We start from the raw sequence: 27,936 nt of genomic DNA on the forward strand, positions 1-27,936 counted from the left end.
ATATCATCCCCTTATCCTAATTCTCGGGTATCGACCACCCACCTTGTACTCTTCCATTTGCCTTTCAACTAAAGGCAAGAATGGGGAGCTATTGTTGTGGGGTGCCTAACAAATTCCAAAAAATCTAAAATCCCAAAAATTCCTAAGTGTTTTGCATTGTTAGTATATGTGCTCTAGACCCAATCAGATTAGGCATGTTGTACACTGACAATTGTAATCATGTTTATTATTTGAATAAGGAGTTATTCAAATTCACAAAAAGTCATTCCATTAGTTTCTTGTTATTATTGTAATAACCGAATGAAACTAGATAGAAGTCCATATGATGTATATTTTGATTAATCTATAAAGATGTGAGATGATGCATCACAGTTTCTAGACATCATTAAACATCCCAAGTCGTAGCAATGTCAAGAATGGACATTGACAATTACGGTAAGACTTGTATGTGCTATGTTTTTGCTATGTAATAACAATGAGGGTCTCACACCCATAGGCATGGGGATGCCTAGACAAGTACATAGGTGACCAATGTTGGAGAACGTGTCACTGGACATGACTCGCCATGAGAATCCATTTTGGTTATATGTTGATGGAATTCTCATACAAGATGAGTGTAACTAATCCTTGGACCTGAGGTTGTCACGGTCATCTCATAAGAAGACCGATATGCTTTGACATCATTTCGAGAGGCCTAGATAAAGGCTGCATGTGGGCGATTGTTGGGCATATCGCGAGGCTTATGGAGATGGGTGCATAGCCAAGATGAGACTCGTCTATCCCTTGATAGAGGATGATGTATCTAAGGCGCTTTCGGTAAATATTCACTTTAAATCCATGGCCATGGTGAAAGAGATCAATAAGGAGTTATTGATTCACTTTCTATTAAGTGAAGATATCCGAATAACCGAAGAAAACTTATGTGATCGTAATCAAGCAACACATTGGCATATTTGAGATCACATAAGATACATTGACAAGATGATCGAATTACACGGTAACCATGCTCGTGAAAGGTTATTTGCGAATTATGAATCCTTCTGAATAATTGGGTAGGCATGACGCCTTGCTAGAGGCCAATCTTGTCTTATGTGTTCGTACCGACACATTACCAACATATTTGGAAGCCTAATGAGTCATGCGCAATAGGCATGGTCCCTAACTTAAACCAGGAGAGCGGACGTATGGTAAAGTGGGATACTTCGGCAAGAAGTTATGCCATTGTAGGTTCTCACAGAAAAAGAATAAATAGACGTAATGACGTCGATATGACGAGGGGTCGTCATAATGGAAAAAGTTTCCTAAAATGGCAATTGATTAAATTAAGAAGGAGTTTCTAATTTAATAATTTTCTATTTGTTAGAGTGGCAAATAGAAAATAAAATATATTTGGCCTTAATTTAATATTTAGACTAAATTAGATTTGGGTCAAATATTAAATTAAATATTATATTTAGACTTAATTAGATTTGGGCCAAATATTAAATATTATATTTGGGCTAAATTAGATTTGGACCAAATATTAAATAATAAATATTTAGGCTTGAATTAGATTTGGACTAAATATTTTATAAATGGATTTGGGCCACTTAATTATAATTCTAATTGAATTAGGATAAGCCCACTTAAGATTCTAGTTTAACTAGGATTAATGGGCTAGCCCAATCCATTAGGGTTTAAGAAACCCTAGGATGTTTTCTCTATAAATATCCCTTTATGAGTTGCCCCCAAAAAATAATGATTGGTTGTGTGATTTTTCAAGAGTTGAAAAACGAATGTCATTCACTCTTCCCCGTTTCTTTTTGGCATCGATTTGAAACGTGGGCGTTCTTTTCCGTCCATACATAAGCCGCAAAAAGGAGAAAGAGCTAGCACTCTTATTTCGCTTTCCTTGCCAACAAACGCGTGTCGCGCATCACGAGTTAGAGGCCGGACGCTTGGACAGCTTGAATCCGCCAACGACTCAAAAATCTAAAAGTTAGATTTATTTTATTTGTATGTGAATGATATCACTGGATGACCTTGAAGAGTCTACTAGACAAGAGTCCTGAAGATTCTCCAGGATGGTCGAGCCTTAGCATTTGCATAAGCCCAAAAAACCCCCAGTGTCTCTTGGGCACAGTTCATCCGATGGCTCCGAAGAGTCTTTGGACCCACCCAGAGGAATCTCATTGGGGCACTCTTACCCTGAATACCCTCCAAGCCTTCCGACCTCACCCTGTGCATTACCCTGAAGAGTCTAAAGATTCTCGTTCGCAGACCCCACCAAATGTCTATATATACCCACATGCATCAAGGCAAATGGATATTTTTCAAACTCTTGGTTTTGACCCCTTTTGACATCCTTCTCCGAGCTCTCTATAGCCAAAGACTTAGGACTTCAGACTTGAAACATCTCTAAACCCTATCGGGAGTCTATTCCCTGAAGACCTACACTGGACATTATATGTACATTGGACATCATACATATGTGCATCTACATTTCATCTACAGACATCAAAGTCTGACTTAGGCATCAGAGGGCCCACGTGGGGAAGATCTTAGCTTACCTTCTAATTGCCTCTGTGCTGCAAATATCACCAAGTTTATACTTGGAAAACCTCGAGTACCTTACCTCGAAGACTTCTGAACCCATCCGGAAGCCACTCCCCAAATACCACATAAGGACAGTCAGCCCCAAAGGCTCCCAAGACCCTCCGGGGACCTCGAAGCCTCCGTCCTCGGGTTGGACTCAAATCCTGCTAACTGTCGGTGACCCCTCAGATTTTCTCAGGGACTCTGCTTCGGCTGTTCCCAAGATAAATAAATTTAATTGTTGTAGTCAGGCAACAATAGTACTTAAATTAGAACTCAATTTAATGTTCCTATCCATGTTCTCATAATGATAATGTTCTTGAATATTTGTCTTTACCATTTAAATCCTATAATGCATCCAATGGGATTCTTCACCAAACTTCATGTCTTAGAACCCCATAACAAAATGGGGTGGCTAAACGAAAGAATTGTCATTTAATTGAGACTGCCCACACGTTTTTTCTTCATATGCATGTTCCGCTTCAATACTGGGATAATGTTGTTTTAACTGCATGTTACTTAATTAATCGAATGCCATCCTCTATCCTTAATGACCAAATTCCTTATTTTGTTCTTTTTCTACAAGTTGACTTATATTCTCTTCCTTCTCGTATCTTTGGGAGTACCTGCTTTGTTCACCATCTTGCCCCAGGTCGTGATAAGCTATTTATTCATTCCGTTAAATGTGTTTTTCTGGGTTATTCATGCCTTCAAAATGGGTATCGTTGCTACTCTCTTCAATTAGCTCAGTATTTACCTTCTTTGAGTCATCTCCTTATTTTCTCCCTTAGTCTGAGTTCTCCAAGTCCTTATCTACTGGATTACCTTTACTTGTTCCTTTTCTTGACCCCCCACATTCTCCTTCTCCACCACCCTTTGCCTCTTTCCTTGATCACCTCAATCTTCAGTTCTATCAGCGGTATGCTCAACCTGTGACCCAACCAGCAGCGCCTGTCGTCGCTAGTCCAAAAGAGTCGTCCACTAACTCATCCTTTGTGCCCATTCGTTCTTCCTTCTCTAGTTTATCTCCCTCGATTTCTAATCTTAGCTTACCTATTACTCTTTGTAAAGGTACTCATCATTGCATTACTATCTATCCCATTTCACATTTTGTTAGTTATAATTCTTTATCCCATGGATATTCTATTTTTTTTATCTTTTGTTTCTCTTCCTAAATCTATTCCAAAAGCTTTTTCCCATCCTAGGTGGCGTGTTGCTATGATTAAAGAAATGCCTGCCTTACATTCCACTAGGACTTGTGACTTGGTACCTCTTCCCAAGGGTAAGTCTATTGTTGGTTGTCGTTGGGTTTACACTATTAAAGTTGGTCCTGACAATCATATTGATCACCCTAAGGCTCGCATTGTTGCTAAAGGATACATTCAGGGTTTTTACCTTAATTATGGTGATACATTTTTTCCTGTTTCTAAGATCTCCTATGTTGGCCTTTTCTTGTCCTTTATTGCTATGTTTCATTGGCCTCTTTATCAACTAGACATTAAGAATACATTCATTCATTTCGATTTGCATGAAAAGGTGTATATGGAGCAATCTCCTAACTTTACTGCTCAAGGCGAGTCTGGGTTGGTGTGTCGCCTTCAAAAATCCTTATACGGCTTAAAACAATCTTCTCTAGCTTGGTTTGGTCAATTCAGTTTAGTTGTTCTTAAGTTTAGGTTATCTAGTTGTATATGTTGATGATATAGTAATTACAGGGGATGATGATGATGGTGTCACTGAATTGAAAACACATCTTCACCAATAGTAGTTTCAAACTAAGGATTTAGATTCCTTGAAATATTTTTTGGGTATTGAGGTAGCTCAGTTAAAGCAAGGCATCTATATTTCTTAAAGAAAGTATGCCTTGGATATGCTAGAGAAAACAAAATTACTTGGATGTAAGCCAACAGATACCCTTATGGATTCAAATATCAGACTGTTATCGAGATAAGGGGAGGCTCTTTCTACTGGGTGTTACCGTTGACTAGTTAGAAAACTTAATTACCTCACACTCACACGTCCTAATATTTCAATTGTTGTAAGCGTGGTAAGTCAATTTTTTGATTCCCCTTGTGACAGTCACTAGGATGCAATGATTCAAATTCTTTGGTATATTAAGGTTACCCCTGATCGGGGTGTATTTTATCAAAATCATGAATACAATCAGATTGTGGGATATACGAATGTTGATTGGGCAGGATTACTTAGTGACAGGTGATCCACATCTGCATACTTTGTATTTGTTGGTGGAAATCTAATCTCTTGAAAAAGTAAAAAACAAACTATTGTTGCCAAATTCAATGCAGAAGCTGAATATAGGGCAATGGCCATAACAACGTGTGAACTAATGTGGTTAAAACAATTAATTGAGGAGTTAGGAGTTACTTAAGTCAAGTTTATGCAATTGATTTGTGACAATCAAGATGCAATTCATATTGCTTCTAATCCTATTTTTCATGAGAGAACCAAACACATTGAAATTGATTGCCACTTTATTAGAGAAAAAGTATTCTCTAAGAATGTAGTTACAACATATGTGGGTTCCAATGATCAACTGATTGATTTACTCACCAAGTCATTTAGAGATTCTCATGTGAATTACATTTGTATCAAGATGGACATGCTTAATATATATGATCCAACTTGAGAGGGAGTGTTAAATAAGATAAGTAAGGCGTATTAATATAATTAATCTAAAACACTTATGTGTGTATATTCTCTTGTATTATACATTGTGTGAAATATACATTATTTTATTTACATCTATGCAGTTATTATCCAACTAACAAACTAATAGCTTAGGTACACACCACAAGCTAAGAGAAAATACAAACAAGAAACAATTATAACTAAATTATAACTAATACCCTTGGGGTCATGACATTGTGCATACACGTGATGCTTCAGACAACAATCTGTCCTACCTTCCCAGCCATAAGAGGACAATACTTAGCGGGAAGCTCGCCATATGTCGTACTAAAACTCTATAATGAACTACATGCAGCTTTCACAGGAGCAGATGAGATTGAGCCCATGTCTCCTTACTGGATATGCCACATTCACGTTATTGTGGAAGAAGAAAGAAATTTCGTCTATGATTGACGAGAAGCTAAGATAGGATTGGTCCTACAATTCCACATAAGTCATATAAAGTTTTCTCCTCCTCCATACAGAAAAGATAACGTTGATATAATAGGACTAACTTATGCTGGGAAGCAGCATAAAAACTAATAACACGAGGCTTTGGGACAAAGAAGAGTCATGACGCTGATCAACGAATATAAACCAGTTCTGGGTGAAATATAGAATGCTTAGCCGCTCCAGCATGCTCGTTGAAAGCCACAATAACATGTTTTCCCTTGCACTGATCCTATGGAAGCAAGAGTCGCTTGAGCCTGCTGGGATGCATGCATAAAATATCTCTGCAGTGGATGGTATTACTCCAACGGCCTGCAAAAGGAAAAAAAAAAAAAAAGAAGGTAGTTCCATTCAGAAGGTAGAAGGAAGAGCAACTGGAAAAAATGTCAAGAGGAGAGACATACACAAGCATTGTGTAATTCTCAAGATCAAAGGCATCAGTTCCATGGTGAAAATTTACCTAAAATAACAATTCAAAATCACTGAAATTGGAAATCCATACGATCTATCGATTAACATTCTCCCCAAACTTTTCTAGTTTTGGGCATTCCCAAAATTGAAGACAATTGGATGTCCCTTGCCATCTTCGACAACTGAGATAATATGAGGCTGTACTTGAACAAGAATCAGCAGAACTTGAAGGTTTGTTGGCACCTGGGGAGAAGAGAAAATAGTTGATAGCTTTGGACAACAATCTAGATACAGATGCTTAAGGTTTTGGAAGGTGCCTGTTTGCCAGTTCCCACAGTATATATGCTTGAGATTACCAGTACTGGAAACCCATAATACCTCTAAATTTTTCAGTTTCATAATCTCTCCTTCCTCCTGTTCACAGAAAACACTCTCCATCCCTCTGCACCTTTCTATCCAACAGCCTTTCAGTTGCTCAAGGTTGGACGCCCCTAAATTGGATAATAAGCTTTTTAAAACATTATCAAGCAGAAATACAGAGTCGGTATGACACAGAACCTCTTCAAGGCCTTCGGGGAAATCGTGGAATCCATGGATCTCCGTTGACCGTAGCATTTGAAAATCATACAAATATTTTGTTCTTAGGTAAGTATCTCTGGAAACAAAATCATCTCCCCACAAAGAGACAATTGCTTTTCTATCTTGCACCTCAATGGGATGAACAACGAAATGGAATTTTTCATAATCTTTCTGCCACAATGAGGGGTCTTCCTTCACAAGTTGTGAAATTGAGAACCATAAAATGCAGAAGGTTTCTCATTAATTGCAACTGGAAAAACAGAGATGGCCCAGTCACGCTGATTTGGTTCCTCTATATTGCTGCTGCTAGCTCCCTGATTCTTCATGTTTGGCAGATGAGAGATTCCAGTTGCAGGCAAATCCAGGACCGGAGGATTTGTCAACCAACGGTTACGCGACGCTTCTTTTGAGCATGGACAATCTCTCACATCAACATCATAAAGGTTTTCGAGTCTTGACATGGATGGTAACCGTTCAAGCTGCGTTCCAGAAAGGTCAAGAATCTGAAGCTGATTCATGCGCTCCACGAAGTCCGCTCTTTTCAAGGATCTAATACCACGCAAGTTCAGCTCCACAAGTTTTGTTAGAGATCCTAATTGTGGAACGTCACTCAAATCACTACAGTTTTTCAGCAAGAGATGACGGAGGTTGCAGAGTTTTGAAAGGTCGGGGACCACTGTAATCTTAGTTCCAGACAGGTCAAGCCTTAGAAGACGAGACATGTGCTCAAAGGACTTAGCATGCAGTTCTTTCAAAGAAGTGCAGTCTGAAAGATCAAGTGTCAAAAGATCTTTCAGTGTTTGTATGCATTTCAAGGTTTCAAGCTTACGGCATCCTTTTAAATACAGATGACGAGGACTGCCAATGTTAGCAGGAAGATTCTCAATTGGAGTTCCAGACAGATCAATGATCTTAAGGCCCTCAATACTTGCCAGATACTGATCGTTAATGTGGAACTCTTTAAATTTGCTAGCATTGGAAAGATCGAGAACTTCCAGAGAAGTTAAAGTATTAATGCCACACAGTCTACTCAACTCCGAACATCCACTTAGCGAGAGGCGAGTGAGCTTTTGTAGACCTTTAAGTAGTGGTAACTTCTCAACCTTTGTTTCTGAAAGATTAAGCACTTGAAGTTCCTTAAAACCAGAAAGTCTCTTGTGTAAGATATGAGCCAGAGATTTAGCACCAGAAAGATCTAGCACCATTAGTTTTTCACACTTGGTCAAATGTTTCAGTTCTTTTAGGTGAGAACACTCTCTAAGGATGAGCCAGCTTAGTTTACTAAGTTCTTCAACAGATGAGGGTAATGATTCAATTTGCAGGAAGGATAGGTTGAGGCTTTGAAGTTGGGGCATGTTCTTGAAAAAATAATCTGGGAATTGCCTGATGGAGCTTGGACCAGATATCTCAAGAACAGTTAAATTTTGAAATTCTAGGCCCCCTAGCCAGTCTATCTTCTCCAAGCCGTGACGGCATCTGAGGACAAGCACACAGAGATTGTGCATCTTACACAAAGAACGATATGTGCTTGGTGCGGGGTTAAGAAGGGCAAGAACCTCAAGTTCTTTTTGGTGTGATTCTGAGAAATTAGAAGGAAATTCTCTGTGGAGAGAATTCCCATCAAACAGTAAAGTACGGAGTTTCTCTTGTTTGTCATCAAAAAATGCTTCCATTGCACCATCCTTTAGCGTCAGTCTCCCAAGGCCTTTCCAGTTTCTATCCCCAAACACATTAGCTAATCCCAGAGTGGCTGTTCCACCAAATCCACGACGGTAGCAATCGTCTGAGTTCATTGTTGCCCTTTCCATGACTACACCATCCAAATTCAGTGTCGTTCTTTCGTCCATCATAACATAATCAACCTCCACTTCTCTCAGTATACGACAATCTATAAGCTCCAACAAAACCTGATGTCCCCTCTCATAAGCCTTCTCCATAGAATTGATGCAACCAAGATATCCTTCCATCATCCAGTAAGCTATTAATTCATTGTAATGCACGCGTTGACGAACTTGGAAGAAGTGGCGACCACTCGAATAACAATCAATTAAAATTTTGTTGGGCAGCAAATCATATCCACAACGCAGCAACTGTCTTGTGTCATAGATTTCATTGCGAGGTGTTTCCTCCAGATAATGTCTCAATTTCTCAACCCCAGAATCCTGTCGAGCAAAGTATCCGATGGCCTTATCCTGATGTCTCAACTTCTTAACCCCAGAATCCTGTCGAGCAAAGTATCTGATGGCCTTAGCAATCAGGATAATTGCAGCAGGCAAGTGTCAGGTAATGTCAATACACTGTTTAGCTAAATCTTTGATATCTTTGACCTCATCAAACACAGGCCCGACTTTTTCGCGTAATAAGGCCTCGGCCTCAGCCTCTCCCGATAAGCATTTTACCTCAATTAACTTACTGTCCTCGGCAACACTGCTGGGATTGTTTCTTGTAGTGATTAAAATTTTGTAGTTTTGTTGTTGAAGATTCAGCAAGGTTTCTAAATGACTGAATATTTGTTGTTCATTCATTTTGCTCCCCTCATCATCCAACACTAGAAGAAGCTTCTTTCCTTCCAGTGATGCAGATATCTGCTGTCGCTTGTCCTCAGAATCCGGCAACCCTGTGATGGAAACTAGGGACAGCTGATAAAAAATACTGCTAGAAAGAGAATCATCATTATATTCTCTACTGAGAAATACCCAGAGAGCAATGTCAATTTCGCCACTCTTTCTTGCAAGATGTGCCATCTGTCCAGCTGTCCATGTTTTTCCAACTCCAGCTTCCCCATAAAGAATAATCCTTCTTACTTTATCATCTTTTAGCAGTTGAAATATTTCTTTTTTCCTTTGCACCACTGTACTTGTGGCCATTGCTGATATAAGAAACCGCACTGCATATTGATTAAAGGATTAATCATCTAATTTCAACATAATGAAGAAAAAATAAGGGAAAATTGGTGTTTTCAGAGAATTAAAAAATCGGATGCTACAAGATTGCATCTGGCTAGATCAGTCCTTGCATGTTCCCAAACTTACTGCGACTATATTACTGTATCTACCCAAGCATTTAGTTCCAAGTCAGTGAACCACAAGCTAAAATGCATGTCACTTAAGACTCACATGATTGATATATAATAGCCAGATATGCAACTTCAGGTTTTTTTATGGGTCAAAAACTCCTGAAATCTGATATTTTTCTTCTTTCAACGTCTGTTGATAATTATGCTTTAGTTGCTGAGTCATCCATGAGTTTAGGAGGTTGTTATTTTTTTCTTCTGTTGCAGATTTTTTAGGAGTTTGTTATGTGCTTATCAAGTCAAGTTTAGTTGCTTAAATTTAGCTTTCTGTTGAAAGACTATAGCTGATTACGGGATTTGTAGCAGGTTTTCAGGATTAGCAACTGATTTAGTTACAAATCTCTTGTATTTAAGCTTCTGTGAATTTAATAAAAAGTGTGTGAGTGATTTCAGCTTCTCATCAGTTTCAACAGTGGTATCAGAGCCGTCATATCTTGAGGGACCTTGTGAGTGTAAAAAATGCAATCTGAGAGCTTTACAGCTGCGGCACCTCCTGTGTTCGACGGAGAAAACTATCAAATGTGGGCAGTGAGGATGGAAGCCTACTTGGAAGCCAATGATCTTTGGGAAACAGTGGAAGAGGACTACGAAGTTCCACCTTTACCAGAGAATCCAACAATGGCACAGATCAGAAATCACAAAGAGAAGAAGCAGAAGAAATCCAAGGGAAAAGCTTGTCTTTTTACAGCAGTTTCATCAACTATCTTTACCAGGATTATGACTCTCAAGTCAGCAAAGGCAATTTGGGATTTTCTCAAGAAAGAGTATGAGGGAAATGAGAAGATCAAAGGGATGCAAATGCTGAACCTAATCAGAGAGTTTGAGATGCAAAGAATGAAAGACTCAGAAACTGTGAAAGAGTATTCTGATAAGCTTCTTTGCATAGCAAATAAGGTAAGGATACTTGGTGGTGAGTTTCTTGACTCTAGAATAGTCCAAAAGATTCTGGTTACTCTTCCAGAACGTTTTGAATCAACAATTTCTGCTTTGGAGAACTCAAAGGATTTGTCCAGCATCTCTTCGGCAGAATTGTTGAATGCTCTTCAGGCACAAGAGCAGAGAAGACTTATGAGGCAAGAAGGAACCATTGAAGGGGCTTTACAGGCCAAACTACAGATCAAGGGCAAGAAGAAGCAGGGGAAGAAAGGAAGTGCTGATCAGCCTTGCAATTCAATCACACCTGGGGGAGCAGACAAATCAAATTATCCTCCATGCCAGCACTGTGGAAAAAAATGTCATTCTCCTTTTAAGTGTTGGAGGAGACCTGATGTGAAGTGCCACAAGTGCCAGCAATTAGGTCATATTGCTAAGATCTGCAAGAACAAAAATCAACAGCAGTAGGCAGGTGCACAAGTAGCAGATCAACAAGAGCAAGAGCAGGAACAATTGTTTGTAGCTACTTGTTTTTCCACTGTCAGTTCTGGAGAAAGTTGGTTGGTGGACAGTGGTTGTACTAATCACATGACAAATGATGAGGAGCTGTTTCAGGAACTAAGCAAGTCAACTACCACTAAAGTCAGAATAGGAAATGGAGAGTGTATTGAAGTCAAAGGAAAAGGAACAGTTTCCATTGAAACCTATTCAGGTACCAAGCTTATACCTGATGTTTATTATGTTCCTGACATTAATCAAAATCTTTTAAGTGTTGGACAGCTGCTTGAAAAAGGATACAAAGTCCTATTTGAAAATAGGATGTGTTTGATTAAGGATGCAAAAGGAAATGAACTGTTTCGAGTAAAGATGAAGAACAAAAGTTTCTCTTTAGATCTTATGAAAGAGGAACATGATGCCTACAATATTTCAGAACAGACAACTGAGTTATGGCACAAGAGGTTGGGACATTTCAATCAAGCAGCACTATTGCTGATGAGGACAAAAGAAATGGTGCAGGGATTGCCACCTCTGGTCTGGTTGAGCATTTACCAAATTGTAGAGCTTGCCAATTTGGTAAGCAAACAAGGTTGTTGTTTCCACAACAGGCTTGGAGGGCAACAAAAAAATTGCAGCTCATTCACACTGATTTGAGTGGACCAAAGATAGAACCATCACTGAAAGGGAGTAGATATTATATAGCTTTCATTGATGATTTTACAAGGATGAGCTGGATTTATTTTCTCAGGTTTAAGTGTCTGAAGTTGCAGGTATTTTTTGGAGATACAAGGCTTTCAATCTGACAATGGGACAGAGTACATCTCAACCAGTTTACTCAATTTTGTGAAGAGGCTGGTATAGAGCATCAATTCACTGCTCCTTACTCTCCACAACAAAATGGAGTAAGTGAAAGGAAAAACAGAACTATTGGTGAGATGGTGAGGTGCCTCCTTCATGAGAAGGATCTTCCTAAAAGTTTTTGGGCAGAGGCAGCTAGCACTGCTATATTTCTCCTCAACAGACTGCCTACAAAGGCAGTAGAAGGAAAAACACCATATGAGGCTTGGTTTGGCAGTAAGCCTCAAGTTATGAATCTTAAGGTGTTTGGTTGTCTTTGTTTTACTTATATTCCACAGGCAAAGAGGGATAAACTGGACAAGAAGGCAGAACCTGGTATTTTCATTGGCTATAGCTCACAATCAAAGGCATATAGAGTCTTTCAACCTGAGACTGGAAAGATTCTAATCAGCAGGGATGTTCATTTTGTTGAGGATGAGAAATGGTGTTGGAAAAAAAAGGAAGCAAAACAAACTATTCTACCTGAGTTAATTCCGGATGAAATTGTGGATGATCCAACAGTTAGAGGAACCAGATTGCTCACTGATATTTACCAAAGATGCAGTGTTGCAATACTAGTACCAGCAACTTTCAGTGAAGCAGAAAATGACCCCAAATGGAAGGCTGCAATGAAGGAGGAGATGTCAATGATAGAGAAAAATCAAACATGGGAGCTGGTAGACAGACCTCAAAATAGAAATGTTATTGGTGTGAAGTGGGTTTTTAGAACCAAGTTGAATGCAGATGGCTCCATCAATAAACATAAGGCCAGGTTAGTAGTTAAAGGCTTTGCACAAGTACCAGGAGTTGATTTTTCAGAAACTTTTGCTCCTGTTGCAAGGCTAGACACCATTAGATTGCTTTTGGCCATGGCAGCTCAGAAACAATGGAAGGTATGCCAATTAGATGTCAAATCTGCCTTCCTAAATGGCTACTTGCAGGAGGAGATTTTCGTTGAACAACCAGAAGGCTTTGCAAAGAAGGGACAGGAGGATAAAGTATGTCTACTGAAAAGGGCATTGTATGGTTTAAAACAGGCCCCTAGGTCTTGGTACAGCAGAATTGATGACTATCTCAAAGAGCTTGGGTTTGCTAAAAGTCTAAGTGAATCCACATTATATGCTAAGAGTTCGAATGTTGGCATCTTGATTGTGTCCCTATATGTTGATGATCTTTTAGTAACAGGAAGCAATGTCAAGCTTGTTGAAGAGTTCAAAGAAGATATGAGGAAGGTTTTTGAGATGACAGACCTTGGAATGATGACCGACTTCCTTGGAATGGAGGTTAAACAAGATCAGCAAGGAATCTTTGTGAGCCAACAAAAATATGCTAAGGAGATTCTAAGGAAGTTTAAGTTGGAAGATTGCAAACCCATGGCCACTCCTATGAATCAAAAGGAAAAGTTATGCAAAGAAGATGGAGCTGAGAAAGCTGATGAACATAGCTACAGAAGTTTGATAGGCTGCCTAATGTACTTGTCTGTAACACGTCCTGATATTATTCAGGCGGTCAATGTTTTATCCAGGTTCCTACATTGTGCAAAAGAGTCTCATCTCAAGGCTGCAAAGCATGTGCTAAGGTATGTCAAGGGAACTCTAGATTATGGAATTCAATACAGTCATAATCAGGAGCTCAAGCTGCTAGGGTATACTGATTCAGATTGGGGAGGATCTGTGGATGACATGAAGAGTACTTCTGGGTACTGTTTCACACTTGGCTCAGGGATTTTCTCATGGTGCTCAAAGAAGCAAGATATAGTTGCACAGTCTACTGCTGAAGCTGAGTTCATAGCAGCTACATCAGCAGTGAATCAAGCTTTGTGGTTAAGAAAGCTTCTAGTTGATTTACAGCTGGAACAAAAGGAGAGGAGAGAGATTTATGTTGACAATCAAGCAGCCATATCTATCTCAAACAACCCAGTGTTTCATGGAAAGACAAAACATTTCAATATTAAACTTTATTTCATTCGAGAAGTGCAGAAGCTAGAAGAAGTTATTCTGCTACATTGCAGAACCAATGATCAGTTAGCTGATATCTTCACTAAAGCTTTGCCCAGGGACAGATTTGAAACTCTAAGGACTAGGCTTGGTGTCTGCAGCCACCAATGCAAGGAGGAGTGTTGATAATTATGCTTTAGTTGCTGAGTCATCCATGAGTTTAGGAGGTTGTTATTTTTTTCTTCTGTTGCAGATTTTTTAGGAGTTTGTTATGTGCTTATCAAGTCAAGTTTAGTTGCTTAAATTTAGCTTTCTGTTGAAAGACTATAGCTGATTACGGGATTTGTAGCAGGTTTTCAGGATTAGCAGCTGATTTAGTTACAAATCTCTTGTATTTAAGCTTCTGTGAATTTAATAAAAAGTGTGTGAGTGATTTCAGCTTCTCATCAGTTTCAACAACATCAGATCTTAAGATTATCAATAATAAAACAACAAATCAAGTATTATTCCCACTAGATGGAGTCAGCTACATGGATTCTAGCTTGAAAATAATCTCTATCTATTTATATTTATACAAACAAATACTCAATATCTAATTATAACTAACCTTTGTCCCATGGTTTACAGTTTCACAGCAGTTATCCAATATCCACCATTTATAGCTGAAGATAGAAGTCACAAACTTTTCATGTACAGCTAATAGTTTCCATTATCTTTCTGTGAATATTTACGTATACGTACGTGTTACTTTGCAAGTAAAATATTTTATCCATACAAAAGAAATATAAAAAAGAATCTCGTCCACAAGCTACATGTGAAAGACCTTGCGAAAACTTAAAATAATAAGTAACTATGTGTGAGCCATTTATATGACAGAAATTCAACTTGAAGGTAATCCATATGGCATCAAAGTGGTCTCAAGTTCCAGAAAGGTAATCCATATGACAGCCTGCTAGACTGGCTGACCATGTTTTCCTTTTTCCCTTGGAGAAGTCACTCAAACATCCTTATCACATAGCAACCAAGAAACATTAATGCTACACCTGGAACTAGAAAAGAACAGAAACGGAAATAAACGTTCTTTTACAAATTAAAAACCACAAGTACATAAGTTCTGTTATTTTCTTTTCCTTTCCGTCAAAACATCCTTGTGCCGAACAGTGAGCAAGGGACAATCAGGCATGGAAGGATCTTATCCATTGCTAGATTGATTCACCAGCTTATAAGATACAAACACCCTATCTCTATATATATTTATTGAACACCCTATATACACCCTATATACTTGAGTAAAAGATTTATGGTGACAGAGAAAAAAAAAATGTTTAAACAATATATTGAACAAAAATGAAAAAGTTCAAAGCCCTTTCCTTAACCAACATTCAAAAAAGCAGAGCATAAAAATGAGAAAATCATTAAAATTTTGAAAAGTGAATAACAATAAGAAAACACGTAGCATATATAGAATAGCTGACTCAATCAAAAACGAGCTTTGTAAATGGACGTATGAAACAGGAGAAAGCAATACAATAAAAGCCTTTAGAATAGACCGGCAATTTACTTAATACATTTTTTTTTCCTGCTTGATCATATAAGTAGCAATCTAAGCCAAGAGTTTTGGATAGAATGTGAAATCACTGGAATCCTAGAGGATTAGAGAACTTGTAATCAGATCCCCTGACAAAGTAACATTCATTGAAATTTGAATCTCTTATACCAATTGCGTTACATAACCCAAGATTCCTACACACAAGAGAATGAATAATTACGTAAGAAGTGTTAAATAAAAACAAAGAAGAAAGATAAATATTCACTCATGGGTTTCTCCAGCGGAAGTGAATGGATCTTGAGTGGTTTGAGTTACTGATCACAGATGAAATCACAGGATGGAAAACGTCTAAAATATCCAGAGACTAAATGTCTTACCACACTCAAGAACTGCAAAGAGAGTTTCTTTATATATATATATATATATATATGCAACTTTACCACTTCTCTCAACTTCCAGAGAAGCGGTAGTAACTACCTAGCATTTACTTTTGACCCATGAGCCCCATATGAGCAGATCTAATCCGAATCCATGACCCGAATTCAGATCCATATTTCTTACATCTCCCACTCGCACATAATAAGCTCATCATAGTGCACGTATACCCATTAATATATACTCTCATTTTTAGTAAGTTTCATACATGCAAATAGTTCATGTAATCAGCATACTTATTTTCTTTGAGAGAGCTCATTGCTACATAAGCATTAGGTATATGTAGCAGCTCAAAAATTTACGTAGAGTTTGTAGAAAAGCTAAATGGTAAGAATTACCGAGAATAGGCTCAATCCATCAAGCTGGTCATCGATGGCAAAGGCAAACTGGGTTTCCTTACTGGCGAGACCAAACAACCACCTTCCAAGGACATAGCAGCCTTCTAGAAATGGCGTTCTAAGAATTCCTTCATAATCTCCTGCTTGATCAACTCCATGCAACCAACAATCTGTAAAACATACATGTTTTTGCCTACGACAAAAGACGTGCGGGAAGCTATTTGCTAAATCTACTCCGACGTCGAGACTGCCTCTCAAATCTTCGAGATGAAGACTCGACTGTGGCAGATGAAGCGAGAAGAAAGAGAGGTGATGGAATACTACACGGAGATGCTAGGTTTATGGCAGGAACTGAACCTCAGTTGTGAAGAATCTTGGGAGTGCATGGGTGATAGTGTGCGATTCAAGAAGAGAATGGAGAATGAGAGAGTGTACGAGTTTTTGGATGGGCTCAACAAAGAGCTCAACTATGTGAGGAGCCGAGTCTTGGGTCGCCCTGGCCATTACCGTCCATTCGAGAGGTGTTCTCTGAAGTTCGGTGTGAAGAGAGTAGAAGAAAGGTGATGTTGAAAAAGAAAATAGTGCCTGGGCCCGAAGCTTCTGCCCTTGTAACCTGTGGGCCTCCCACAGGATCTAGCCTAAGACAAAATAAAAGGCCATTTTGTGACCATTGCAAAAAATTGGGCCATTCCAAAGATACATGTTGGGCCTTACATGGCAAGCCTATTGACTGGAAGCCCAGATAGCCCAACAAATCCCACGGGTACCAGGCCTCAACTGAACAGCAAGCAGAAACAGGCACTCCAGCCCATCACTCAGTCAGCCTTTATTGGGGGTTTTAACCCCGAGCAACTTGAGAAGCTATATACTCTTTTTTCGACCTTTCAAGCCTCGAGTCAATCTTTTACCCCTCTGCCATTGGGTTCCTTAGCTCACAAATGTACTTTTTTAACTGCTCTTAGTCACAGGGTCACTCCTTGGATTATTGCTCTGGTGCATCTGACCATATGACTGATGCCCATCATTTATTTTCCACATATTCACCTTGTGCTAGTAACTTAAAAGTAAAAATTGCAGATGGTACTTTATCCCCAATAGCTGGCAAGGGGAGTATCCATATCTCTAAATTTATTACTTTGGAGTCTGTCCTTCATATTCCTAATCTCTCTTGCAATCTGTTGTTCGTTAGTCAACTAACTGAACAATCTCATTGCTCAGCTACATTTTCGTATTCTCATTGTGTCTTTCAGGACCTATCATCGGGGAAGACAATTGACAGTGCTAAGGAATGCGAAGGGCTCTACTACTTTGATGACGCTCACATGAGTAAACAATGTCATCCTTCTATTTGTAATTTTGCATCTAGTCTTAGGGATAGTGACCTTTTGTTATGGCACAAACGAATAGGTCATCCTAGTTTTCAATATTTAAAACATTTGTTTCCTTCACTTTGTTCGAATAAAACTCCCTTGGATTTACAATGTGAAGTCTGTGAACTTGCAAAACATAATTGCGCTACTTTTCCCTTATCTCCTTATCAACCATCACTGCCTTTTACCAAAATTTACAGTGATCTTTGGGGGCCTTCATGGGTTCCCAATAGGACCCACAAAAAATGGTTAATTACCTTTATTGATGACAATTCTTGTCTCTGTTGGGTGTATTTACTACACGATAAATCTGAGGTTAGTTCTATATTCATGAACTTCTACACTATGATTTACACCCAATTTCACACAAAAATCCAAATTCTTCATACTGATAAGGGCACTGAGTACTTTAATTATTCTTTGGGCTCCTATCTTCAAGACAAAGGTATTATTCACTAGAGTTCTTACGTTCACACCCCCAAAACAATTGGGGTTGCTGAACGGAAAAACCGACATATTCTTGAGGTAGCTTGTGCCCTACTGTTCACCTCTCACATGAAAAATAAATTTTAGGGTGATGCCATTCTGACCTCTGCATTCCTTATCAATCGAATGCCTAGTCGAGTTCTCTCATTTGCAACCCCTCTCCAAAAGTTCCAGGAGACCTTCCTTGATTCTCGGCTCAGTTCATGTCTCCCACTTTGTGTTTTCGGGTCCACGGTGTTTGTCCACATTCACACCTCCCAACATAATAAGTTGAGCTCTCAAATGTGTCTTCCTTGGCTACTCTCCCACTCAGAAGAGTTACAAATGTTATGACCCTCTCTCACAAAAGTTGTTTGTTAGTCTGGATGTCACATTTTTTTAGCATACTCCCTACTACTCGCTCCAGGGGGAGTCCTTGAGTGAAGCTCGACCATCAGACACTGACTTCGATGTTGCAATCTTTGAATCTACCCCATACAATACACCCCCTCCTTCTTTGTCCAACACAGAAGGAATCTTGAACTCAAGGGGAGGTGTGGGAAAACAAACACACAAAGAGACACTTGTCTACTCAAGGAGACCTAAATCAAAGCCCGATAAGACTCTCGCATCCAAAGCACCAAAAGACTACGGGTTCTCTTATCCTTGGCAACAAACCTGGACTAGCCACTCCATCAGTTTGACATAAAAAATGCTTTTCTGAATGGTGAGTTAGAGGAAGAAGTGTTCATGACGCTACCACCAGGATTTTAAAAGGAGGGAAAAGAAACCAGAGTATGCAAGTTGAAGAAATCCCTATATGGACTCAAACAATCACCGAGAGCGTGGTTTGATAGATTTGCAAAGGTGATAAAGAATCAAAAATACCAACAGGGACAGTCAAATCACACTATGTTCTTCAAACAATCCAATGATGGAAGGAGGACCATCCTGATCGTGTACGTCGACGACATCATTCTCATTGGAGATAACACAGGAGAGGTGGAAAGGTTGAAGAAGGTCTTAGCCACAGAATTTGAGGTAAAAAAACCTAGGTCAAATGCGATACTTTCTGGGAATGGAAGTCACCAGATCAAGGAAGGGAATTAGTGTCTCCCAAAGAAAGTATTTTGATTGAGACTAGTTTGCTTGGTTGCAAGCCATGCGATACTCCAATCGAGGCAGGAAAAAGAACGAAAGACGTTGGAAAGCCTATGGGTAGAGAAAGAAATCAGAGACTAGTAGGTAGATTGATCTACCTATCTCACACTAGACCTGACATTGTTTTTGCTGTAAGTGTGGTCAGTCAGCACATGTATTCACCAAAGAAGAGTCACCTAGAAGCGGTGTATAAGATTCTTAGATATCTAAAAGGCTCTCCAGGGCGAGGTCTATTCTTTAAGAAATGAGATAGTAAGAAGATAAAGATCTATACAGATGTAGATTGGGCAGGATCAACAGAAGACAGAAGGTTTACTACCGGTTACTATACCTATGTTTGGAGAAATCTAGTAACATGGAGGAGTAAGAACTAGAGTGTAGTAGCCAGAAGTAGTGTTGAAGCTGAATTCAGAGCTGTTGCACAAGGGATGTGTAAAGGGCTATGGTTACAAAAGCTTTTGGAGGAACTACATATCACAGTAGAGTTCCCCATCAAACTCTACTGCGACAACAAAGCTGCTATCAGTATTTCCCATAATCCTGTCCAGCACGACAGGACTAAACATATAGAAGTTGATAGGCATTTTATAAATGAGAAAATTGAGAAATGGACAATCTACATGACCTATATCACTACAAGAGAACAATTAACAGATATATTCACTGAGGGATTACAGAGGTCTAGCTTTAAAGAGCTTGTCTGCAAGTTGGATATGATCAACATTTATGATCCAACTTGAGGAGAAGTGTGAAAATCTCGAATGATTTGAAGGGAATTTGGAGGAGATTGTGGTAGGAGATTGAGGCCATAATGAGATCCGATATTTAGGCTGATTATTTGGGTTGACTTTTATGTTTCCATATTTTTTTGGTTCTCTTTGTAAATGTTAAATAGGGACCGAGTATGTAAAGAATATTATACAATTGAATAAAAGATTGATTCAAACGTCTTCACAATCAATAAGAGAAGACCAATGGTCGGTCGACGATGCCTACAATCCTTCATCTTCTTCTTCAGTCACAAGAGACATCAATGGGGAAGATGAATCGGTCGAACGGACGATTGCCATCAGAGAAAAAGAACCATGGTGGAGATAGCGATTACAACTGCAAGGGGTTGACAACGACAGCAACGACGACGACTACGAGAGGCTAAAGACGACTGCACAAGGGGCTAACAGCAATTGCGACAGTGACTATGAGGGGCTGACGGGGATTGATGATGCTCAGGGTTGCAAAGGATAAAATAAATAATTCGAGTATTTCAGCGCAGGTCTTATATACACCAACTCAATTCTAAAAAGTGTGCAATTCATTCAAAAGATATATACTTTAAGAATATAATTGAAATAATAAAAGTTTAAATGGTTACAAGAAAAAAATGTAAAAATGTAAAAATATAAAAATAAAAATATATATTTGGCCAAAGTATATATACACACATTCTACATATATCAAATGATAACCATGGATTTGATACCAATGTTAAATAAAAACAAAGGAGAAAGATAAATATTTACTAATCACAGACGAAATTGCAAGATAGAAAACGTCTATAAAATCCATAGCCTAAATGTCTTTTAACACACTGAAAAACTGTAGAGAGAATTTCTTTATATAAATATATATATATATATAACTTTCTGATAAGGCACCGGTTCACTAGACTTATCAAAGAAGGTCCAAGGGGCAAAGGCAGAGTGGTAAATTAGCTAGCCAGCCATGTGCATAGGGGTAGAGTGGGGAAATCGCTGGGTTGTGTAACAACCCAGCAAGTGCGTAACAAAATTCGGTTGAGGAGGCGGGAGGAGAATATGTAGAGGGTGGAGAAATTGGTAGGAGGGTGAGAAAGAATTTTGTATTGAGTTCTTAGGGAAAGTTAAGGGCCTCTCAAATGCCCAGATTTTTCCATTGTAACCTGATTGAAGTTGGAGAATTTGAATTCAATCTCTATGATTTACTTTGGGTTCCCATCATTTTGGTATCAGAGCATCACCAATCCTGATGGTGAATTTGACAGACCGAGTAGGAGAATTGGAAGGGAGGATGGAAGGCATGCAATGGGGAGTTGATGCCATGAGGGGTGAGGTTCAATCGGCGGAGAAGAATGTTGTGAACTTGCTGGAGCAGTTTGCATGGATAAGAATGAGGTGGGAAGAGCAGGAACGGGAGTGGAAGAACAAGGAGAAGTTGGGAGGCCAGCCTCCAAAATTCGTTCAGGATTCTGAGGCGATGCCAGAAGTAGGAGGACGGCACGCCAAAGCAGGTGATTCTGATGGGGGTTGACGGCCGAAAATCCGAGGGGGACAATTGGAGATGCCCCTCTTCGAAGGAGAAGATCCAAATGGTTTGATATTTCGAGCCGAATGGTATTTTGCGGTGACTGGGATGACTGATGAGGAGAAGTTAGATGCAGCAGTACTGTGTTTGGAGGGTGTTACTCTGTTGTGGTTCTAATGGGAGGAAAAGCGACAAAGGGTGAGGGATTGGGAGGACTTCAAGTTTCTGTTGAGGAGTCGCTTCCGACCCCCCAAGAAAGCTTCGTCGAAGAGAGGTTTCTAGCCCTCCAGTAGAAAGGGACTATCATGGAGTAGCCAATGCTTTGAGACATTGGCATCGCCTCTTGAAAACTTATCGAAAGCCATGCTAGAAGGGCATTTCATAAATGATTTAAAACCTCATATCAAGGCCGAGTTGAGGGTGTTGAGGCCAAGGGGTTTGGAGCAGATGATGGACTTAGCTCAACATATAGAGGAGCGAAATCAGGTGGTTCAGGGAGGTTTTGTTGGATCAAATTCGAACAAAGGACAAGCCATGCCAAACCCAATTTCGACTTACCAACAAGGGGAAATTCTGCCACCGTCACAATAACCCCTAAAATCGACAACGATAAGTCCTCCTAACCCATACCGACCACAAGCTAATGGGAGAGGGAGAAACCCACCCTTCAAACAGCTTAGCGAGGCTGAGTGGAAGGCAAAAAGGGATAAGGGCCTATGTTTTCGATGTGATGAGAAGTATACTATAGGCCACAAGTGCATAAATAAGGAGCTGCAAGTAATGATGATATACTATGAAGAGGTAGAAGAGGGGGTAGATGAGGGAGAAACGTTGAAAGAGATAGCTCAAAGGGGACATAGAGAGGTAGCCGGTAATGGTGCTTATCGATAGAGGGGCAACTCATAACTTTATAGCAACCGAGCTGGTGCAGTAGTTGGCTTTACCCAGGGAGGAGACAGCAAGATATGGGGTAGTTATGGGGAGTAGAATGGCAGTGCAAGGGGCTAGAATTTGCAAAAGAGTGAAGCTTAATCTCCAAAATATGCAAATCGTAGAAGATTTTTTACCTCTAGACTTGGGGAGCTTAGATGTGATTTTGGGAATGAAGTGGCTAGCAACAATTAGAAAAATGAATGTGGATTGGAAGGCCCTCACAATGAAATTTCAGATAAGAGGCATAACAGTAACATTGCAAGGGGACCCTAGCTTGAGTAAGACCTTGGTATCCTTGAAGGCGATGGTGAAGTCCTTTAAGGAGAATGGAGAAGGAATGTTCTTAGAGTTGGGAACCGTGGTGGCAGAGATCAAAGAAGCTCAAAAGGAAGCTCCAGTGATACTGAAAAGGGTGTTGGCTGAGTTTGAGAGGGTTTTCTCTACACTAGAGGGGTTGCCACCTTGTAAAAGGAAGGATCACACCATCAATTTGGTTTCGGGAACCACACCGGTTAGTGTAAGGCCCTACCGATACCCTTATTTGCAAAAAAAATGAAATTGAGAAGTTGGTGGGAGAGATGTTGGCTGCTAGAATTATACAGCCTAATTCTAGCCCATTTTCGAGTTTGGTGTTGGTTAAAAAGAAGGATAGAGGATGGCATTTTTGTGTGGACTATAGAGCCTTAAACAAGGTCACTATACTGGATAAATTTCCCATTCTCGTGATAGAGGAGTTACTAGATGAGTTAAATAGGGCTAGGGTCTTCTCCAAGCTCGATTTGAAATCTGGTTACCATCAGATTAGAGTCAAGTCAGAGGATGTTCCCAAGACAGCTTTCAGGACTCATGAAGAGCATTACGAGTTCCTAGTAATGACTGACGAATGCACCAGCCACCTTCCAATCATTGATGAATGACGTTTTTAGAGAATATTTGCGGCATTTTGTGTTGGTGTTCTTCAATGACATATTGGTGTATAGTAGGGATTTTGAACAGCACGCACAATATTTAGGTTGTGTCTTAAAGGTACTAATGGACAACTAGCTCTTTGCCAACATGAAGAAGTGCGTGTTTGGACAACTGGAAATTGAATATTTAGGCCATATTATATCTCATCATGGGGTTTTAGCCGATCGAAGTAAGATATAAGCTATGTTAGAGTGGCCTACTCCTACATCGGAAAAGGAATTGAGGGGGTTCCTTGGCCTCACGGGGTATTATAGACGCTTTGTGAGGGATTATGGCAAGTTAGCAAGGCCTCTAATGGAGAGATTAAGGAAGAACAACTTCTTTTGGGATGTGGCAGCTGAGAAGGCCTTCCAACAACTTAAGGCTAAAATGGTATCCCTACCCGTTTTAGCCTTACCGAACTTTGGGAAGCCCTTCGTCATTGAGACTGATGCCTCGGGACAAGGTATGGGGGTTGTATTAATGCAAGAGCAAAGGCCTATTGCTTATTTCAGTCATGCTTTCAGTTAGTTAGGGAGAAAAAAATCTGTTTATGAGAGGGAACTGATGGCCATAGTGTTTGCTATGCAAAAATGGAGACATTACTTGTTAAGTAGGAAGTTTGTAGTTCGAACAGATCAAAGGAGTCTCAAATACTTGATGGAACAACGGGTGGTGAGTCCGGAATACTTGAAATGGATGGTGAAATTGATGGGGATCCAATTTGAGATACAATATTGGCCAGGTTTGGAGAATAAAGCTGTTGATGGACTGTAACGAATCTGCCACCCAACAAGAATAATGGCCTTAACAGTTCCTAAAGTGTCCAAATGGATAAGTTAGCCAGTGAGGTAAAGGCAGATGCAAGATTGCAAGGAATTATCTAAGAGCTCCAAGCTGATCCAACTTCACACCCTAACTTCCAGTTGGTGGACAGCCTTCTCCTTTACAAGGGTAGGTTGTATTTACCCAAGGGATCCACTCTCATTCCATTGTTATTTCATGAGGGGCATGATGGGAGTATAGGAGGACACTCAGAATTCTTAAAAACCTACAAGAGGGTGGCAACAAATGTCTGTTAGCAGGGAATGAAGAAGGATATATACAGGTATGTAAGTGATTGCTCAGTTTGCCAATGAAATAAATATATGGCTTTAGCACCGGGGGGACTCTTGTAGCCTCTTCCTATCCCAAACCAAATTTGTGACGACATTGTTATGGACTTCATTGAGGGATTGCCAAAGTCGGGCAAGATGGATTCAAATTTGGTGGTGGTGGACAGACTTAGTAAGTACGGGCATTTTATTGGCCTTAAACACCTGTTTATAGTTGGGCAGGTGGCTGGAATTTTTGTTAAGGAAGTGGCGAGACTTCGTGGAATGCCAAGGTCCATTGTATTGGATAGAGACAATTTTCATGAGCAAATTTTGGGAGGAGATGTTCAGACTATAAGGTACCAAAATCAGCAGAAGCACAACCTATCACCCTCAAACAATTTGGCAAACTGAGGTACTTAACCAAACTTTAGAAACCTACCTTCGTTGTTTTGCTTCCTCAAAATTGAAGGCATGGTACATATGGCTACCTTGGGCTGAATTATGGTATAATACCTCTTACCACATTGCTGCCAAGGTGACTCCATTTCAAGCAGTGTATGGGCAAGAATCACCACCCTTATTGAGGTTTGAGAAGGGAACTATCCCTGTTTCAATGGTGGAGCAGTAGCTGATTGAGAGAGATTTAATCCTTGAGGAATTAAAGGCCCTGATAAGAGCATAAGCAGTGATGAAAAAGAGAGCAGATCTAAAAAGAAGGAAGGTGAAGTACAAAGAAGGGGACTTGGTTTATTTGAAGTTAAGGCCATATCGACAAAAATCATTGGCTGCTCGTGCAAATGAAAAGTTGTCTGCCGCTATTATGGTCCATTTGAAATTGAGAAGGAAATAGGTCTGGTAACTTATAAGTTGATATTGCCATCTCATTGCCCAATCCATCCTGTATTTCACATGTCCCAACTATGGGAGCCAAAAGGGGCTTTGGAAGCTAATGTGGAGCGTCCTCAATAGCTGAATGAAGACCTTGAGATGTTGGTGGAACCGAAGGCAGTACTGGGAGTTCGGCCAAGAATTTAGAAGAACTTACGGGGATTAGAAGTGCTCATACAATGGAAGGGGATACCCCCATTAGAAGCTACTTGGGAACCTTACCACTTGATCTAGTAGCAATTTCTATTTTTCCACCTTGAGGACAAGGCGAAAAGTTGGGGGGGGGGGGGGGGGGGGGGGGGAGTAATGATAGGCCCCCGGTTCACTAGACTTATCAAAGAAGGTCCAAGGGGTAAGGGTAGGGTGGTAAATTGGCTGGTCAGCCATGTGCGTAGGGATAGAGTGAGGAAATTGCTGAGTTGTGTAAAAACCCAGTAAGTGCGTAACAGAATTCGGTTGAGGAGAAGGGAGGAGAATATGTAGAGGGTGGAGAAATTGGTAGGGGGTAAGAAACAATTTTGTATTGAGTTCTTAGGGAAAGTTAAGGACCTCTCGAATGCCCAGATTTTTCCATAGTAACCTAATTGAAGTTGGCAAATTTGAATTTGATCTCTGTGATTCAGTTTGGGTTCCCATCACTTTCCCACTTCTCTCAACTTAGAGAGAAGTGGGTAGTAGCTGCCTAGCAGTTACTTTTGCCCCATGAACCCCATATGGACAGATCTGATTTGAATTCATGACCAAATTAGGATCCATATTTCTTAAAAGAAGAAAGATTACAAAAATTTGACATGATAAGTTCAACCATTAGAATTTCAATCAATGTTGAGGTCCCTAAAGAAGAAACAAGTACACAAAGATCTTGAAAGTTCACTATATGATATTATCAATTAAACATGCAAATTTGTATGGACGCATATCTACAAGAACATCAATTACAAGGCTTAATTTCACTAAGTGGAGTTGCTAAATAAATTCTAACCTCCAACCATCAACAATGTTCAATCCAATGAGTTTTAGCTATCCAACATAACCCCCATATTTCTTATGTATATGATTATAGTACATAATTTATCTTTATCTGTTTTATACAATAAGGAAAAACCCTTCTGTCGCCCCTACTGATCTTCTTAAACTACAACCAATCTCTTAGGCTACATTCTCTTTGTTATTTTCAGGTTATTTTTAGGTTTCAATTTCTAAAATAATGAAAATACGTTTACTTTGTCATTTTCAAAAATGTATTTTTGAAAATAAAAAAAAAATTAAAAAAAATCCAAAACAACAGCCAAAACAATCTCTAAGTTCAAAATATGAAAACCACAATCCATTTTCTATATTTTGACTCTAAAAAAGAAAAAGAAAAAAAAAGAAGGGAAAAAAAAGAAAAATTTATTCTTAAATTTTAAAAATAAATTTATATATTTATTTAAAATTTTAAAAATATAGTATATCTATATTATAATTAAAAATATAAGATATAGTATATTATTAAGTATAATACACATATTATGCATAATAATATTTAATATAAATTATCACTCATATGTCAATAATTTATTAATCAAATTTCTTATTTTATTTTAATAGTAAAATTTTATTAAAAAGAGTTAATTTTATCATTTAATAATCAAATTCATTTAAAATATCATAAAATAATTTTTCTCAAAATTCTATAGTAAAAGTATTTTTTTAATTTTTTGTTTTAAGAAATAATTTTGTAAAATGATAAAAGAAATACATTTTTAGTTTTCTAAAAATAGACTACTAAAATAAAAAATTAAAAATAAATTTAAAACTCAAAACTAAAAATTGAGAACGCAAAGAGAACGCAACGTTAGCACCTAAATCAATCGGGTTCACCTTTACCAAGATATTTCTTTCATCCAATCAAAATTCTTTTTTTCAAAACTCTGTGTTCCTAGTTTCAGGCCCCTTGTTCTCCACTTTTGGAAAGACCCAAACTATAAGGGATGCCAGTAAGTCAACCGAAAGTAAACTCTAAACAGCAAGAGGCCCAATTCAAAAATATCTAAAAGATTCTTGCAGATCGACCGCCAACAACTTTACAACTTAGATCTGAACTGAAATAGATCTACCTCCAAGAACTTTCCAACTTAGATCTGGACTGAAACAAGGTGGGAATCACAGAAGAGAATTCACAGTGCCTGGATTTGCATTTTTCATTAGCCATGAATCTTGAATTAAAAGAAAAACTGCACCTTATCAGACATCATGTAGAAGCTAGACAACGCCCAAAGAACTGCTGATAATACTGATACTATGGTAAGATTGAAGTATATAGATAACATACACAGACACGCGATATATATATCTGCATATATAAATACAGAGACAGAGAGAGAGAACCTGGCAAGACAAGAGCAGTTCCTCCTTCAGAGACAGGGCAGTACTGGGATAGTAAATGAATAAAGCGGTTGAGCAAGCTGTCTGCTTTGTGTAACAGCACACTTCATTTCGTATTTTTTTTTTTTCTTTTTGAAAATGAGGCTAGGAATGCTCTACCTGACAGTCTTAGGCAACTTTAGCAT

General features: G+C 39.1%; 2 protein-coding genes and 1 pseudogene across 2 annotated transcripts; 2 read left to right on the forward strand and 1 right to left on the reverse strand.

The window, feature by feature from the left end:
* Nucleotides 1–5,650: 5,650 nt before the first annotated feature.
* On the reverse strand, nt 5,651–27,936 carry LOC127794591 (putative disease resistance protein At4g19050; annotated as a pseudogene).
* LOC127794590 (uncharacterized) lies at nt 10,235–11,116 on the forward strand. Its single transcript, XM_052325827.1, has one exon. It carries the CDS (start codon nt 10,235–10,237, stop codon nt 11,114–11,116), a length of 882 nt encoding a protein of 293 aa, XP_052181787.1.
* LOC127794726 (uncharacterized mitochondrial protein AtMg00860-like) lies at nt 23,604–24,907 on the forward strand. The gene is made up of 2 exons (XM_052325973.1): nt 23,604–23,792; nt 24,737–24,907. The coding sequence occupies exons 1-2, from the start codon at nt 23,604–23,606 to the stop codon at nt 24,905–24,907; spliced, it is 360 nt and encodes a 119-aa protein (XP_052181933.1).

This window comes from Diospyros lotus, chromosome 2 (assembly GCF_014633365.1).
Source record: "Diospyros lotus cultivar Yz01 chromosome 2, ASM1463336v1, whole genome shotgun sequence".
NCBI lineage: Eukaryota > Viridiplantae > Streptophyta > Magnoliopsida > Ericales > Ebenaceae > Diospyros > Diospyros lotus.

Coding starts and splice junctions, on each gene's coding strand:
- LOC127794590 (XM_052325827.1), top strand. CDS start 10,235: ATGCAATCTGAGAGCTTTACAGCTGCGGCACCTCCTGTGTTCGACGGA.
- LOC127794726 (XM_052325973.1), top strand. CDS start 23,604: ATGTTAGAGTGGCCTACTCCTACATCGGAAAAGGAATTGAGGGGGTTC. Junction 23,793..24,736: donor AACAACTTAAGGCTAAAATG/GTATCCCTACCC, acceptor ATAGTTGGGCAG/GTGGCTGGAATTTTTGTTAA.